Source organism: Anabrus simplex, chromosome 1 (assembly GCF_040414725.1).
Source record: "Anabrus simplex isolate iqAnaSimp1 chromosome 1, ASM4041472v1, whole genome shotgun sequence".
In the NCBI taxonomy this organism is placed as follows: Eukaryota; Metazoa; Arthropoda; class Insecta; order Orthoptera; family Tettigoniidae; genus Anabrus; species Anabrus simplex.
In genome coordinates, this window is record NC_090265.1 from 689,482,608 (window position 1) to 689,499,697 (window position 17,090).

Here is a 17,090-nt window from a genome sequence, read left to right on the forward strand (position 1 = left end):
GATGTTGATGGACAGCCACTCCGCTCCTTGCCTTTCATAATCATTTGAGCCTCTGCAAATTTATGGCACCATTTCTGCACTTAATGGACAGACATCACTTTCTCTGCATTTATAGACAAATCTTCCTGTAAATGCCAACAAATTTGGTCTTTTTGCCTGCAGAAAAAGATCACTATGCAGAACTCCTCCTGTCACAAGCGTTTAGTAATTCTGCCACTTTGCAATGGTCGCTGTGTTAAGGTTCTCTTTAACCAACCTGTGTGAAACATGACTACAAACTACCTGATACTTAATTTGGAGTTGGGTGACAATCTAAATTTAATTTGATTTCTGCAGCACTTACCTCAGTCAAGAATCCAAAATTTAAATTTGTTGAGGTAAGAAAAATATATTCTACATACTGTATGATTAGTTGTTCTGACAGTATCATTATAAGGTGTCTATAGAATTCAAAGAGACTAAATTTCATGAACTTATTAAATTTCCCTACAACATGATTTTTCAGCTGTACAAGTGGCACAGTAGTTACCATTCCAGGCTCACAACCTGGGGCCCTGGGCTTGAGACTCCCAATTACTTCAGACTTTTACATGCTATGAAACAAAGTCCATGTCACAGTTTTTTGGAACACATCTTAACTTACTGATTGTGTGATTGATTACAAAAAGCATCATTGAAACAATAGGAATAGGTTTTAAAATGTATTGGTTTTCAAAATAAAATTATCCCCTAACTGAAAGGTGGTTGAGATGAAAGCTGAAAAATATGTTATAAAATAGTATTATATCTGTAAAAATTTTTTTTTTTTTTGCTATTTGCTTTACGTCGCACCGACACAGATATGTCTTATGGCGACGATGGGATAGGAAAGGCCTAGGAATTAGAAGGAAGCGGCCGTGGCCTTAATTAAGGTACAGCCCCGGCATTTGCCTGGTGTGAAAATGGGAAACCACGGAAAACCATATTCAGGGCTGCCGACAGTGGGGCTCGAACCCACGATCTCCCGATTACTGGATACTGGCCGCACTTAAGCGACTGCAGCTATCGAGCTCGGTATATCTGTAAAAAAGGACCAAGGGCAGCTACTTAGCATTGTCCTACTAGATAAACAAATTCAAGCATAGCTTACTCGATCCCAAAAATTCCTGGTGGACAACATTTTTTAAAGTATCCTGTGGTGCATAAACAAAAAGTGCAGATCTGCTATTGACCCAGAAGCAAGAGACAGAGCTATCCATAGGAGAAGCTTCTACCCTTGGGATTTGTTGATAGTCATTAGAAATTGTAAGCTGCCTCTGTGGATCAGCGGTAGAGTGTCGGCCTCCGGATCCCAAGATAGCGGGTTCAAACCCGGCAGAGGAAGTCGGATTTTTGAAGGGCGGAAAAAAGTCCATTCGACACTCCATGTCGTACGATGTCGGCATGTAAAAGATCACTGGTGACACATTTGGTGTTTACCCAACAAAATTAATTAAATCTCAGCCATAGACGCCCAAGAGAGTTTCGGTTTACTCGGTCTGCCATCTAGTGGACCTAAAGTAAAACGGAACGTCGAAATTGACGAGCAGACAGCCAGATAGCGTCAAATTGAAATGTCTGCACACGGTAGCTGAGGCCATATGATTATTATTATTATTATTATTATTATTAGATATTGTAGGCGCTTAAACTGAAGAAGGTAAAAGCGGCTGAGCTGGTCACTGGCGGACAGTCGGGGAAGGAACTGTTGAGCACCTTCTCTCTACTGCAGTCTCATATGTCTTTGGCTATCTTCAGAACAGAGAACATAGTTCATGCTCTTGCAACACATACGGATAAGTTAATTAAAAGAAACAGCAGCAACTTTGTCAGATAGTCGGGGAGGGAAGAGGGAGATTTCAGGAAATGTTATCTCATCAGAAATCTTTATATGACAAAAGTTACTGCAAATTAATTTCTAAATAATTTTCTCCTTCAACATTTCTTCCTAAACCCAATAAAAAAGGAGAAATTTCATTATCATCATCATCACCCTTTCATGTATTAGTCATATAGAAGAACTGTTACTGTCAATACAAAAGATTTGCATTTTCACACCATCTCTTCCTGGGGCGTCCCAGAGATCTCTTTCCACTGGGGCAGTAGTTTATGACTGCTTTGGGGATTCTGCTTCTGTCCATCCTGTTTAGCTGTTCTAGCTAATTTCTCTGGTATTCATAGATGTATTCCAAAATAGGTCTGCTTTTAAAGTCATTCAGCACTTTTGTATTTCTTATGTTCCCACTTAGTGACTCCTGCTGTTAGCCGCATGTATTCCATTTCAGCTGTAGTTATTCTTCTCTCATCGCATTTCCCCAGGGTCCACACTTCACTTCCATAGCAAAGCACAGGTCTTGCCAAGGTTTTGTAGATTCTTGTACGGGTGTGTTTTTGAACTAATGATGATCTAAAAACTTTACTGATGATTCACAAACATCTGTTGAATTTGGAGATTTTCTCGGGTATGTCCAGCTCTTCAAAGAAAGACAGTTTGTAGCCGAGGTATTTAAAATCATTTACTCTTTCCAAAATGTTGTTATTTAAGCAGATCTTGCTCCTTACTGGTTCCTTGCCATACAAAGCCATTATCTTAGTTTTCTCAGGACCGGGCGAGTTGGCCGTGCGCATAGAGGCGTGTGGCTGTGAGCTTGCATCCAGGAGATAGTAGGTTCGAATCCCACAATCGGCAGCCCTGAAGATGGTTTTCTGTGGTTTCCCATTTTCACACCAGGCAAATGCTGGGGCTGTACCTTAATTAAGGCCACGGCCGCTTCCTTCCAACTCCTAGGCCTTTCCTATCCCATCGTCGCCATAAGACCTATCTGTGTCGGTGCGACGTAAAGCCCGTAGCAAAAAAAAAAAGTGTTTTCTCAGGGGATATTTCCATTGAGTACTTTTCTGAGATTAGGTTTAGGTTATACATTGAACGCTGTAAATCATCCTCTGAGGTGGTGACCAGCACTATGTCATCTGCAGATAATATTGTGTCCAGCTGTAGATTTCTGTTAATGCGAATGGATCCATGTCTTGTTTCTCTAAATTCTCGTATGAGAGCGTTCATATAGATTATGAACAGGAGAGGGGAAAGACTGCAACCCTGTCTTACACCTGTGTATATTGTTTTCCACTCTGATAGTTTATCGTTGACCTTTACAAAAATCTGGTTATGTTTGTGTAAAGGTTACTTATGTTCTGTACCATCTATTGTGGGGTGTGGTCAGATATTAAAATATTAAGTAAGGTATTGGCGGTTCACTTTGTCAAAAGCTTTTTTGAAGTCCACAAAGGCAATATGTGTTTCTACATTAAATTCCCTGTGTTTTTCTAGAAGGATTTTCATTGTGAAATAGCCATCGCAGCAAGATCTCCCCTTTCTGAAGCCGAATTGTTCCTCTCCCAGAATGTTCTCGTAGTGTTTGTACAGTTTATTTTTAATGATGTTGGCATATATTTTATAACCAGAATTTAATAAGCATATGCCTCTGCAGTTTTCACAATCATTTTTGTCACCTTTCTTGAAAATGGGTATAACTACTGCTTTATTCCAATTTTCAGGTGGATTTTCTCCTTTCAAAATTCTATTTAGGAACTGGGTGAATCTTTCTTGGAAAGATTTGCATGAATATTTGAATAACTCTATATTTTAGCCATTTTCCCCAGGTGTTTTATTGCACTTTAGTGTTTTCAGGACTGCAACTAGTTCTGCCATTGTAATGCGTTCAATGTGTGGATTGTCTGAGAGAAGTGTCTGAATAGGTTAGACATTCTGTGACCATAAATTTTGAAAGTGATTTGACCAAGTGTTGCACGAGATTGTGTTGATTCTGAGTGTGTCTTTAGTTTCCCTAATTCATTTTTTCAAAATTTTATAAGTCTGGTTGAGGTTATGTCATTTTCTAAATGGGATACAAATTCTTCCCAGTTCCCCCTATGGTATTTGCTATTTGCGCACTTCTCTCTATGCAATTACTCGCTTTCTGTGGTATTCTATTTTATCCTCATCCTTCTTGGTACATAAGTACTTCCTGTAGGCCGTCTGTTTGTCTTGGACAATTTCCTTGATGTTTTCATCCCACATTCTGAGTCCCCTGTTCCTCTGCCTTTCATTTTGGTGCCATAAATACACATGGGAGGCAAGAGGCACAAAATCAATACTAGATTATGCTATTTGCAACATCAAACTAGCAGAGATGGTTTTTAGGGAGATACTGTATTTCAAAGTTGGAATTTCACGATTCCTTACAGGGTTTTAATTTCAAAACAAAAAAAGTGCACCCTAAAATTTAATCATGGCCTACTTTAGTCTAAATACCAAGCTTCAACAAAATATCTTCAGTGGTGCTTGTGTGATGTTAGAACAAACATAGAGACACTAAACAATTACAGTCTTACTAATAAACAGTGTATAACTTTTATACAAGGTTTATACACCCTTCGCGTACAATTTGTTACTAATAAACCTTGTATAAGACTACTACTAATAAACTGTGTATACCAAGCTTCAGAACAAAACGTTACTAATAAACTGCACATAGGCTCTATCATGTATAAGATTGTTATAAGCAGTAATGTTAATGCATGGCAATTGTTATACACCGGTTATACAGCCGCGGGACCTAGTATAAGAAGTGTATAAGACAATCCATTGCATTTAACAGTACTTCTGTGCACTCATATGAATACCATTAGTGGTGTAATTTGAATACTGTGTAGTCGACATACTTTGTCCTTGTGGCAGCCTCCGCATGGGGGAAGTTGTAATAATAATAAAAAATTACGGTTTCAGTGACTGAAGTGGATTGAAATAATGAGCAATTGTGATGATTTAGCGCGCAATATTTTAGACATCGCCAGTTTAGGTTATGTACAATAGAGTCACTGTGAATCTCTCTAGGGTGTCTATGCCTGAATTTTAATGAATTGTTGCCCTAGCCATCTTACATAACATAGCAGTCGATATGGGTGAAGAAAATATAGTGGATAAATCTTTGCCTCCCAAAGTAGCAGAAGAAGAAGAAATCGTAATTGTGGTCCAACCTCCCAATTTGCATGGTCAAGCTGCCAGAACTGCTTTCATCAATAATTACTTTTGATGTGACGAAAAATGAAGAACAGATATTATGTGACTACAGACAATGTTCTTTACAAATTCACCTTAATTTATATTTATTAGTAAGACCATTACAATACAATGATGTCGATGAAACAACTAATAATGTAATAATAATGAATATGGAATCACATGCTTCACTGCTTTCTGAAAAGAAAGTCTTTTTGATTTCCAAGCTAGGGGCCCTTGTCCTTTTTGTAACTGTCTCCATTATTCGCAATTTTCTCAATAATCCTGCGGAAATTTGCTATTAACATCATGTTGGTTGTCACCTGTTTCACACTCGACGTCACCTTGTGTTGCCACAGCCTTTGCGATATGCAAAGTTTAATCATCCTACAACGCTTCTCTTCAAAGGGTTTTGCTCCCAGATACTGTAAGCACAAAGAGCCATCATAAAGGCAGTGTGTGTGACGAAATACGTCAGTGAACTACAGGAAGAGATTCTTGTTCTATTTGCTATTGGCTTTATGTCGCACCGACACAGATAGGTCTTACGGCGATGATGGGACAGGAAAGGCCTAGGAGTGGAAAGGAAGCGGCCGTGGCCTTAATTAAGGTACAGCCCCAGCATTTGCCTGGTATGGAAATGGGAAACCATGGAAAACCATCTTCAGGGCTGCCGAATGTGGGGTTCGAACCACCTATCTTCCGAATACTGGATACTGGCCGCACTTAAGCAACTACAGCTATCGAGCTCGGTGGAAGAGATTCTATGGCTTGCAACGAGTGTATACGTGTGGTATAATAATACAATGCTTATACAACATTTATTAGTAAAAAAATCATCGCTTAATACAGGGTTTATTCAGTGCATAGCAATATAAGCTGTACACCAACTGTATAACGACTTTTTATTAGTAAGACTGTTATTTTAAATGTCACTCAATTTCAAGAGGACTGAAACGTGTAAAAAGAACCTGAAATTGCTGCAAAAAACCAAAAGGGCAGACATACATTATTGTTTTATTTATGCAGATTACTTATGGCAATGGCAAAATGATGATAAAATTACAAGATAGATAGATAGATAGATAGATAGATAGATAGATAGATAGATAGATAGATAGATAGATAGATAGATAGACATGATTTATTTTAACTGGCAAAGTTAGGGACACGTGTCCCTTAACCAGTGAAATACATAATTAACATAAAAATATATAACATACTGAATAAATGAAAAAAGAGACTGAAACAAATTACTACGGTACTATACTATCCTGCTGTACATAAAAATAACTATTATAATACACAATATAAATTAACATTTTGCTCCTGCGAAGAAATTAACATACAACAAAGAACGAATTACAATTTCAATAATAATAATAATAATAATAATAATAATAATAATAATAATAATAATAATAATAATAATAATAATAATAACAACAACAACAACAACAACAATAATAATAATAATAATAATAATAATAATAATAATATAGATAAACCTACTAATATTTACAATTAATTTGTCCAATTCCAGAAGTATATCACATTGACAAAATGTTCAGTTTTCATGTGTTTACTGTGGGTGAAAAACATTGCAAAATGGGGATAGGGAAAAGGATAACTATGCAGGAAAACCACAGCTGAGCACTTTCTAACACTACTGAATAATAATAATAATAATAATAATAATAATAATAATAATAATAATAATAATAATAATAATAATAATAATAATAATCAAATAATGATAATAATAAGAAGAGGAAGAAGGACCATGGGGAGAAGAAGAGAAGAAGAAGAATGACCATTAGAAGAAGAAGAATAAGACTGTCGCACTACGAGCTCGTTTCATAGAGATATTTTGAACACATACTTTTAAATCTTCCGTGGTTTGATATCCCTCTGACCTCCTGCGGAAGGAAGTTCCATTCACGGCTGGCCACAACAGTGAAGGAATTGTTGTAGGTTAAGGATTTATGCATGGGAAGCGAGCAATGTCGAGCTCAGTGCTCTGGTGTTTTTATCATGGTGTTCAGAAAGGCTATGAAATCGTTCATACGGGTAAGATGGGGATTGTAAGGTAAGGATTCGGTGCAATGAAGTCAGGGTATGCAGCTTGTGTCTGTCTTCAAGGCGTAGCCATCCGAGGTCGACGTAAGACTGGGTAACATGATCTGAAAATTTCAGATTACACATAAATCTTACACAGGCATTCTGTGCACGTTGTAGTTTATCTCCAAGCTCGGTTTTCACTTCTTTGTTAACTACGTCACAATAATCGAATATTGGAAGAACGAGGGTTTCAACTAGTTTCTTCTTTAAACTGAACGGAAAAGTAAATTTGAAATTGTTTAATGTGTGCAACGTAGCAAAAACTCGTCTACTCACAGATATTATCTGATCCGTCCACGAGAGGTGCTGGTCAATGGTTACTCCGAGATTTTTTACGCTCTTGCAAAAGGGCAAAACTTGATTTTGAAGTTGTACGTCAGGGATGGACATGCGGAAATTGTCGGAAATAAGTCTTGGGTGGGCAATTACTATAGTTTGGGACTTTTTTGGGTTCAAAATAAGTCCATGCTGGTAAGACCATTTACTTATGGCCTCTAGATCCATGTTAATTTTCTCGATTGCTGTCAAAACGTCTGTTGGTTTTGCATGGATGTACAATTGTACGTCGTCAGCATAGATGTGACGTTTACAATGTGTCAGCTGTTTAGCTAGGTCGTTGATATAGGCAGAAAATAGCAAAGGAGCAAGGGTTGACCCTTGTAGGACACCTCTTTTTACATATTGCCACGAAGAAAATGCACCTTGATTGGTGACACGTTGTTGACGTTCGTGTAAATAAGCTCCCAACTATCTCAGAGTACTGTAAGAGAACCCTAGATGATAAAGTTTGGATAGGAGCAACTCATGGTCTACAGAGTCAAATGCTTTGCTGAAGTCCAATAATACTAGGATAGTCAGTTTTTGCTCATCAATAGCCTGTCTTATATCGTCAGTCACGCTTAGTAAGGCAGTACATGTACTGTGAATGCGTCGGAAACCTGACTGGTGTGGGTCTAATATGTCGTGGTCGTTGAGATAGTTGGTGATTTGATTATGCACTAAGTGTTCGAGTCCCTTGGCTACTATTGACAGTATATTTATAGGTCTGTAGTCACTGTTTAGTCTAGGAGATTTTATCTTTGGTAAAGGATGCACCAGGGCCATTTTCTAGACAGTTGGAAATACACTATTTTGAAGGGAGAAATTGTATATGAATGTCAATACTGGAATAATAGCGTCGATAATTTTCTTTAGCATTATAATACATATATTGTCCACCCCTGTGGATTTAGTTTTGATTCGCATGATAGCCGCTTTCACTTGAAGGGGTGAGACATAACTAAAATAAAATTTGTCTCTGCCTACGGGTGGTGTGTTGTAATTTGCACACAAAAGATTTTCTTTTGCTTCTTCGTTTAATTGTACATGGGAGGATACGAAGTGATTATTCAATTCATCAAGAGAAAGTTCCAAATCGTCTACCTTGTCCGGTTTATTTAGTCCAAAATGGCGGATTGACTTCCATAAAGTAGCGGGTCTTACGTCAGGTTTTATAAGGTCATGGGCGTACCGTAGTCGAGCATTTCTTACTGTCTGAGTCGTTTTATTACGTAGTCGTTTGTAATAGATAAAGTTTTCCTCTGTCGGGTAATGTTTATATTTCCTATGAGCTGCATCCCGCTTAGCCATCATTGCTCTAATATCATCATTTATCCACGGGGAGAGTCTTTTACAGACGCGTGCTGTTTGTATAGGGGCATGTTTGTCAAAAATTTGTAGTATCATGTTATTGAAAGTGGTGACCATGTCGTCAATATTAGTTTTATGAGTTATCTCCTGCCACGGCATCGAAAAAGCATCTTCCAATAATTTTTCGTTGTTAATACGGCTATAGTCTCGGTAAGTCACGTACTTAGGTTTATGTTTAGGGCATTGCAGTGCGTAAGACATAAAGATGATGTCATGGGCTGACAGTCCGGGAGCAGATGTCTGGCCGTGATGTAATACTCTGTCAGGGTTGTTCGTTACTATTAGGTCCAGTAGTGTGTGTGAAGTTTTAGTGTGGTGAGTGGGAGAAAGTGGGACGACCGCCATGCTGCATGCTTGAAACGTATTCAATAGATGGGTGGCTTCGGAAGAATCTGGATCTAGAAGATTTGTATTAAAATCTCCCATCATTATAAAATGTTCGCACATAGGTAACAGTCTGTTAATATCAGTCTCTAAGTCATTCAGATGGCGAGCTTTAGGCGGTTTCTATACTACACCTACCAAGCATTTAACAGTAGCGACCTGTATCTCTATGAACATGTACTCAGGTTGATGTAGATGTTGATTCCCATAGGGAACCTAAAATATTTGTCCCGAATGAGTAAATTTATAATACCAATATAAATGGTCCGTTATTGGACATTATAAATTTTCCAGCCAGCTCATTCTTGGTTGCCTGCGTTTCGCCCTCGTGTGCTAAGTTAGGCTCGTCAGTTGGGACTTAGCACACCACCCAGACGCAAGGCTAGTGCATATACCGTGGAGGCCACAGCATAGGCTACTTGAAGCCACCAGCAGTGCCAATGCACTATGAGAGCTATGTCTCATTTTCAAAAATTGATGCCTGCCTGGCTATCAAATGATGTAGATGTTGATTCCCATAGGTGTGCTAAGTCCCAACTGACGAGCCTAACTTAGCACACGAGGGCGAAACGCAGGCAACCAAGAATGAGTTAGCTGGAAAATTTATAATGTCCAATAACGGACCATTTATATTGGTATTATAAATTTACTCATTCGGAACAAATATTTTAGGTTCCCTATGGGAATCAACATCTACATCATTTGATAGCCAGGCAGGCATCAATTTTTGAAAATGAGACATAGCTCTCATAGTGCATTGGCACTGCTGGTGGCTTCAAGTAGCCTATGCTGTGGCCTCCACGGTATATGCACTAGCCTTGCGTCTTGGGTGGTGTGCTAAGTCCCAACTGACGAGCCTAACTTAGCACACGAGGGCGAAACGCAGGCAACCAAGAATGAGTTAGCTGGAAAATTTATAATGTCCAATAACGGACCATTTATATTGGTATTATAAATTTACTCATTCGGGACAAATATTTTAGGTTCCCTATGGGAATCAACATCTACATCATTTGATAGCCAGGCAGGCATCAATTTTTGAAAATGAGACATAGCTCTCATAGTGCATTGGCACTGCTGGTGGCTTCAAGTAGCCTATGCTGTGGCCTCCACGGTATATGCACTAGCCTTGCGTCTTGGGTGGTGTGCTAAGTCCCAACTGACGACCCTAACTTAGTACACGAGGGTGAAACGCAGGCAACCAAGAATGAGTTAGCTGGAAAATTTATAATGTCCAATAACGGACCATTTATATTGGTATTATAAATTTACTCATTCGGGACAAATATTTTAGGTTCCCTATGGGAATCAATATCTACATCATTTGATAGCCAGGCAGGCATCAATTTTTGAAAATGAGACATAGCTCTCAGAGTGCATTGGCACTGCTGGTGGCTTCAAGTAGCCTATGCTGTGGCCTCCACAGTATATGCACTAGCCTTGCGTCTTGGGTGGTGTGCTAAGTCCCAAATGACGAGCCTAACTTAGCACACGAGGGCGAAACGCAGGCAACCAAGAATGATCTAGCTGGAAAATTTATAATGTCCAATAACGGACCATTTATATTGGTATTATGTACTCAGGTTTACGCTCGTACTGTTGAGCCGACTGACAGATAATTTGAGGTTTCAAGCGCGAAGAGACAAAAGCACAGACCCCACCTCCCCCTTTGCCAAGTCTGTCATTCCTCAGAAGGCAGTAGCCAGGTAATTCAAGATTGTTAGCTTGATGTTTGACTTTCAACCAACTTTCACTGCATAATATGATATTAAAGGACAGTGAACTTCTATTAAAAAAACTCAAATTCGGCTGTACTACTTAACTGAATAAAAAATTTTAGCCTTCATCTAAGATGGGTACGGCTATTTTTTTGCATTAATGGCTTTCAACTTGTCTTCATTTGTTTTACTGACCTAAAAGAAATTAATGATCTAAATTACAATTTTATAAGTTTTTCATTATTCTTGACCGTTCACTCAAAATGATGAATTTTCATGACCTGCAGACACTGTGATTATGTAAAGAATCTCTAAAATAATACATACCAAATTTTTTATTCGAGTCTCTGCTTCATAGTAATTTAGACATTCCCATGATAACTGAACAATTTTCAGAATACAATGGAGTAGTACAGCTGATTCTTCAGGCAGAATATTGGCTGAAAACATGAAAAGTGAGTGTAAAGAAATGGAGTTTATACATACAGAATTATTGTTACATTTTTCCTTATTATAAGCGTAGGTTATAAAATCTATACTGATGATCAGCAAAAGAAAAGGACAAAAAAGAAACTAAATTCTTACTAAAGTTTCATTACTCAAGCATAGTAGAAAGAATGTTCAAAATGGAGCTACAACCGCCAGGACTTGAGCCTAAATATGTGTAGTTCAGTTTTTATACATTTTGTACAGCAGTCACTTGTACTCCCAAGTGCTGAATGTCATTAACTCCCTCGATATCATGCAAGGGCAGATCGGAAAGTAACGCATAATATTTTTTTTCTCCCCTGGTATTACAACTCGAATGTTGAAATTTCACAACAATATAGTTTGAAGTTTGTGCTACAGAGAGTATTTTGTTTTTATGTGCAGCTCTAGCGAGAGAAGCCTGAACTACAAAACAAATATGGTGCGCATGTTACTGTCGTCCACGTGTGAAGGGACAACAAAAACACGGAAACAAACAGAACTCCAGCTCAAGAGTGTTTTAACGAACACCATTGCACAGTTTTTAATTTTCATCATGCTTTTTAAGAAAAAACTTTTTAACTAACATTTCCTTTTGTGTGTTTTATGTTTGTTAATTCATTGTATATGTCTTACTGAGCCTATAGCCGAAAAATCGGACCTTCAATTCGAATATGCCATCTTAACATCGAAGGCATCAGCAGACCAAAATGCGAGTGTCTAGCTAAAATTCTGAAAGGTCAACAGATTGATGGCATTGCGCTACAAGAAACTCATACAGCCAATGATATGCAACTAAGAACAAGAGGCAAGATCCCAGGCTTCAAATTAGTGGCTCACAATAATCACCAGATGTATGGCTTAGCTACCTATGTGAGAAACAATATTACTAACTACTCAGTAGTCGACTGTAGCTCAAGTGATGACATTTTCACCATCACAATTAAAATCAATAATCTAACAATAATGAACGTATATAAGCCACCAAACACAACGTGGCCCACTCCTCCTCTACCATCCTTACAACACCCAACCATAATCATAGGAGACTTCAACAGTCATCACACATGTTGGGGCTATCAACAAAATGATCTAAATGGGGAGGCAATTGTTGACTGGATGGACATGAAAAATCTTAAACTAATCTACGATGCTAAAGAAAAAGGAACCTTCTTCTCTGCCCAATGGGGTAAGGAATATACTCCAGACCTTTCCTTCATAACCCAATCCCCAAACTCTCCTAACCAGATACTTCGCTCAGTTCTCAACAGTTTCCCTCATAGGCAACACCGGCCTGTCATACTCCAAATTGGCATGTATATTCCTGTCATTCGATCTTATCCGAAACCTAGATGGAACTTTAAAAAAGCTAATTGGAAAAAATTTAAAGCACAAACTGATGCAAATATAAGATGGATTAAGCCAACCTTTAATAACTATGACAGATTTGTTGGAGTTATAAAAGGTGCTGCTCGGCGCTGCATTCCAAGAGGATGCCGTAAGGAATATATTCCTGGATGGACTGCAGAGAGTGAGAGCCTTCTTAAGGAATTTGAGGAAAATGGCAACAATGAAACAGCCACAAAACTTATTCAATCACTGAATGACAATAGAAAACAAATTTGGAACGACACTGTGTCATCTCTTGATTTTACCCACTCAAGTAGAAAGGCTTGGTCTCTCATTAGAAAGCTTGACTCATCAAAGCCAGCTGGTAGACAGAAACTGAGTGTTAACATTAATGATATAGCCAAACACATGATCTCTATCTCAAAGATCAATAAACAAGTTGTAAGGGAAATCCGGTCAGCACTGAAATATAAAAAGCAATTAGCAAAACAACAATCATCCCAATTCTCTTGTCCTTTCACAAGAGAGGAAACCCTAGAAGGCATCAAGAACATAAAATCCGGGAAAGCAGCAGGTATAGACGGCATCTATCCTGAATTCCTGCAACAATCACTTGGCTCACCAAATTCTTCTCCAATATTTTGGAGACAGGTAACCTTCCTTCACTATTCAAGAAGACCAAAGTAATATCGATCTTGAAACCCAACAAGGACCCTCTGAGAGTGGAAAGCTACAGACCCATTGCACTGCTAAGTGTTACTCTAAAGCTCCTGGAAAGACTAATATACAATAGGATCTCAGAAACCATCAATAATCTCCTTCCCACAGAACAAGCTGGCTTCAGACCTGGAAGAAATTGCGCTGACCAAATTTTTGCATTGACCTCTCATATTGAAAATGGATTTGAGAATCGGAAGATTAGTATGGCTGTCTTCTTAGACTTATCAGCAGCCAATGATACTGTTTGGCGAAAAGGGCTCCTGCTAAAACTTATCTCTGCCATCCCCTGTGTCAAGCTTACAAATCTTATTGGCAATATGATTAGCAACAGAAACTTTCAGATCTTCTCGGATGATGCAGTAAGCAAAACCTACAAACTGAATGATGGACTTCCACAAGGATCTGTTCTGGCACCCTTACTTTTCAACCTCTATACTGCTGACTTACCAGCAACTAAGTCCAGGAAATTTATTTACGCAGATGATATACTACTGGTTAGCCAAACACCAAGTTTTCCAGAAGCTGAACAAATTCTTACAGCAGATCTAAAAAAACTAGATACATACTTCCAAAAGTGGTGCCTCCGTCCAAATCTCCAAAAGACTGTCGCATCTGTGTTTCATCTCAGAAATAAATTTGCCAACTACAAGCCTGCAATAACATTCAGAAATCAATCCTTACAACACTGTCCCTTCCCAAAATACTTAGGTGTCACTTTAGACAGATCCCTAACATATAAACATCATATTAACAACACAGCCGCCAAGATCAAAAGTCGGAATAATATTCTTCAAAAATTAGCCGGCACATCCTGGGGTGCAAACAACCAAGTGTTGAGATCTACTGCTCTAGCTCTTTGCTATTCAGTTGCCGAATACTGCGCTTCAACTTGGCTGAACAGTGCTCATACTGCGAAGATTGATGCTCAACTAAATCAAGCAATGCACATCATAACTGGTTGTATTCGCTCTACAAACGTGGCCTGGCTGCCTACACTCAGTAATATTCCACCGCCTTGCTTAAGGTCTGAAGCTCTTCTAAAACTGTGGAAGAAGACCAGCCTGGACTCCAACCTCCCCGTTCACCAGGATATTACTCAACGTGCCCCTCCACGACTTAAGTCTAGATCTCCACCCTGGCGCACTGCACTTACACTGGAAGAATCTGGGTTCTCCAACACGAACGCCTGGTTACACCATTGGCAGCAGTCTTCTGTTCCCAATCAACATCTTGTGACTCTACCTCATGTTCAACCTCTCGGATTCCATCTACCCAGACGCCAATGGAGGACTCTAAACAGGATAAGAGTCAACTCTTTATAAATGGGGCCGGCAGAAGTCTTCTGGGTGTGATTGTGGAGCTACCTCACAGACCATCCACCACGTAATTGCCGAGTGTCCACAGAGAGCATTTCAAGGTTCTATGGAGGACATTCATAATGCAACTGAGGAGGCCTTAAAATGGATCAATGGACTTGATTTGGAACTACAGTGGAACCTCGATTATCCGTTCCCGGAAAATACGTTTTCCCGGAATATGCGTTCAAATTACGTGGTCCCGCGAGCATCGTAATTAAATCACGTTGTATTAGTCCCGCATTATCCGTTCCTCGAAGAAACGATTTCCCGGATCAACCGTCCAGAAATTCCAGTCCCATCAACGCTAAATCCTCGATCAATCGTTTTTTAATAAACTGTATCTCACAAAAGGACGGCTATGGCATATTTATGGATCTTGGCGTTAACGCCCCGTCACTGCGATAATTAAAGCAAGTACTGTACCGGTACTGGAAAAGCGATCGGCGGTGAACTTGCATAAGGGACCATCTTAGCATCGCATTCGGGTGGTATTGTTTAGAGAATCTCGGAAAATCATAAAGCAGAGTGTGGCAACAACAATTGCAAGGAGACACGGCGCATTTCGACAGCTCTGCTTGAAGACGGAACGAGTTTCGTCAAATGTTCGCACTTACAAAACGTCCATATTACGTCCAGGGTTAGATGTTTATATTTTTACTTTTTTCGATCGTACTGCCGAAGAGGTTTTTGGCACTTTGCTCAGGGCACTGCAGAGTAACTGAGCTTTCAGGCAGGAATCGAAACTGCTTCTTAACACAAATTCAGTATTTTTGATATTATCGTACATGATTATGTTAGCGAGACCAAAACACATGTTGCACCTAAATGTAATTTAAAAAAACGAAAGCCATGGGAGGTCTTGGAATTGCCTATTACTGTTTAGGTCCTAATGTAAGACTGGGAATTTTACGTTTTCGTGTTAAAATACCAAAAACCGCAGTCGTTTTATTTGCGCACGTTACATTTTAAATGGTTGGTATAATTTCAAACTCGCACTGACATGTGCAGCGAGCGCGCTTTCCAGATGACCTCAAGGTCACGAATAACCGTAACTTCTGAAGTTTTGATATTTCTTTTATCTTTCCAATTTGGTTGGATTGTGACGCGCAGAATTGAATATTATCCGCGCACTTTTTAGTGATAGATTTACACCCTAGTGCTGAAGTGGTCGACTTCGGTTATTTTCGAGATTCGTATTGGCAACCTTTGAAACACAAACTAGGAATCGCTTATCATCGCTGTGCGACATCTGGCGTACACTTTAAGTACTCGTACTGTTGTTGTTTACACAGCAAAGCCAAACTATAGAATTCATGCTAGGAACACGTTTCGCAACGGGAAATGTTATATAGTATTATATATTGTGTGTGTGACAGAGTTGTTTGCTTAAAATAATAAAGGTTTATAACATTCATATCGATCGATCATATTATCGATTCAATTCAGATTTCATTTCCATTCAGTTGGCAGTATTAACGGAACTCTTCTTACTTCTCCAATGAGTACAAAAATCTATCACTAAAAAGTGCGCAGATAATATAATGCATTCGAGAACTTTTAAGAATCGATACTTATATTCGAAACCATGTTTTCGAGTTCAACATAACCTTTAAAAGTCGACGTAGGCCTAATTTGCGCGGTACGAGATTTTCAGAAACTGACTACAAACAGTATACCGGAGACCAAATTACAATGAAAGATTAAGAAATGAACGGATTTCACATTCATTTTGGGTGCTTTCGTATCTAATGTGCTTTATTTTATTAGATGAGAGAATTAAAAACTACTTGTGGTCGATTGTCGTTTGGCTTGGCGTTATTAGATTTTTCGAAGAGTTTGGCTAGCCTAATCAAAGTCGCTGACCTGAAAGAAGTTTTCACGGGAAACTGACGAAGATTCCCCTGTAAAACTGAATATAAAGTATCGAGATTTTGAACTCGCATACCGGTAATTAATGCGGTTTCGTGGTCTAACATGCCCGCCTCTCATCCAGAGGCCCGGGTTCGATTGCGACCAGGTCAGACAATTTTACCTGGATATAAGTCTGGTTCCAGGTCCACTCAGCCTACGTGATTACCTTTAATTGTGGAGCTATCTAATGGTAAGATGGCGACCCCGATCTACAGAGCCAGGAATACCGGCCGAGAGGATTCGTCGCACTGACCATGCGCACCTCGTAATCTGGAGTCCTTCGGGCTGAGCAGC

The 17,090-nt window shown here is 39.1% G+C and overlaps 1 protein-coding gene across 2 annotated transcripts in view; it reads right to left on the reverse strand.

The window, feature by feature from the left end:
* The window catches only part of LOC136857340 (testis-expressed protein 10 homolog), a 165,194-nt gene that overhangs the window by 90,374 nt on the left and 57,730 nt on the right, over positions 1 to 17,090 (reverse strand). For both annotated transcript variants that reach the window (XM_068225147.1, XM_067135947.2), the window contains one exon: positions 11,317 to 11,429. In XM_068225147.1, the coding sequence (XP_068081248.1) occupies positions 11,317 to 11,429 (113 nt within the window). The remainder of the gene's footprint in view (positions 1 to 11,316; positions 11,430 to 17,090) is intronic.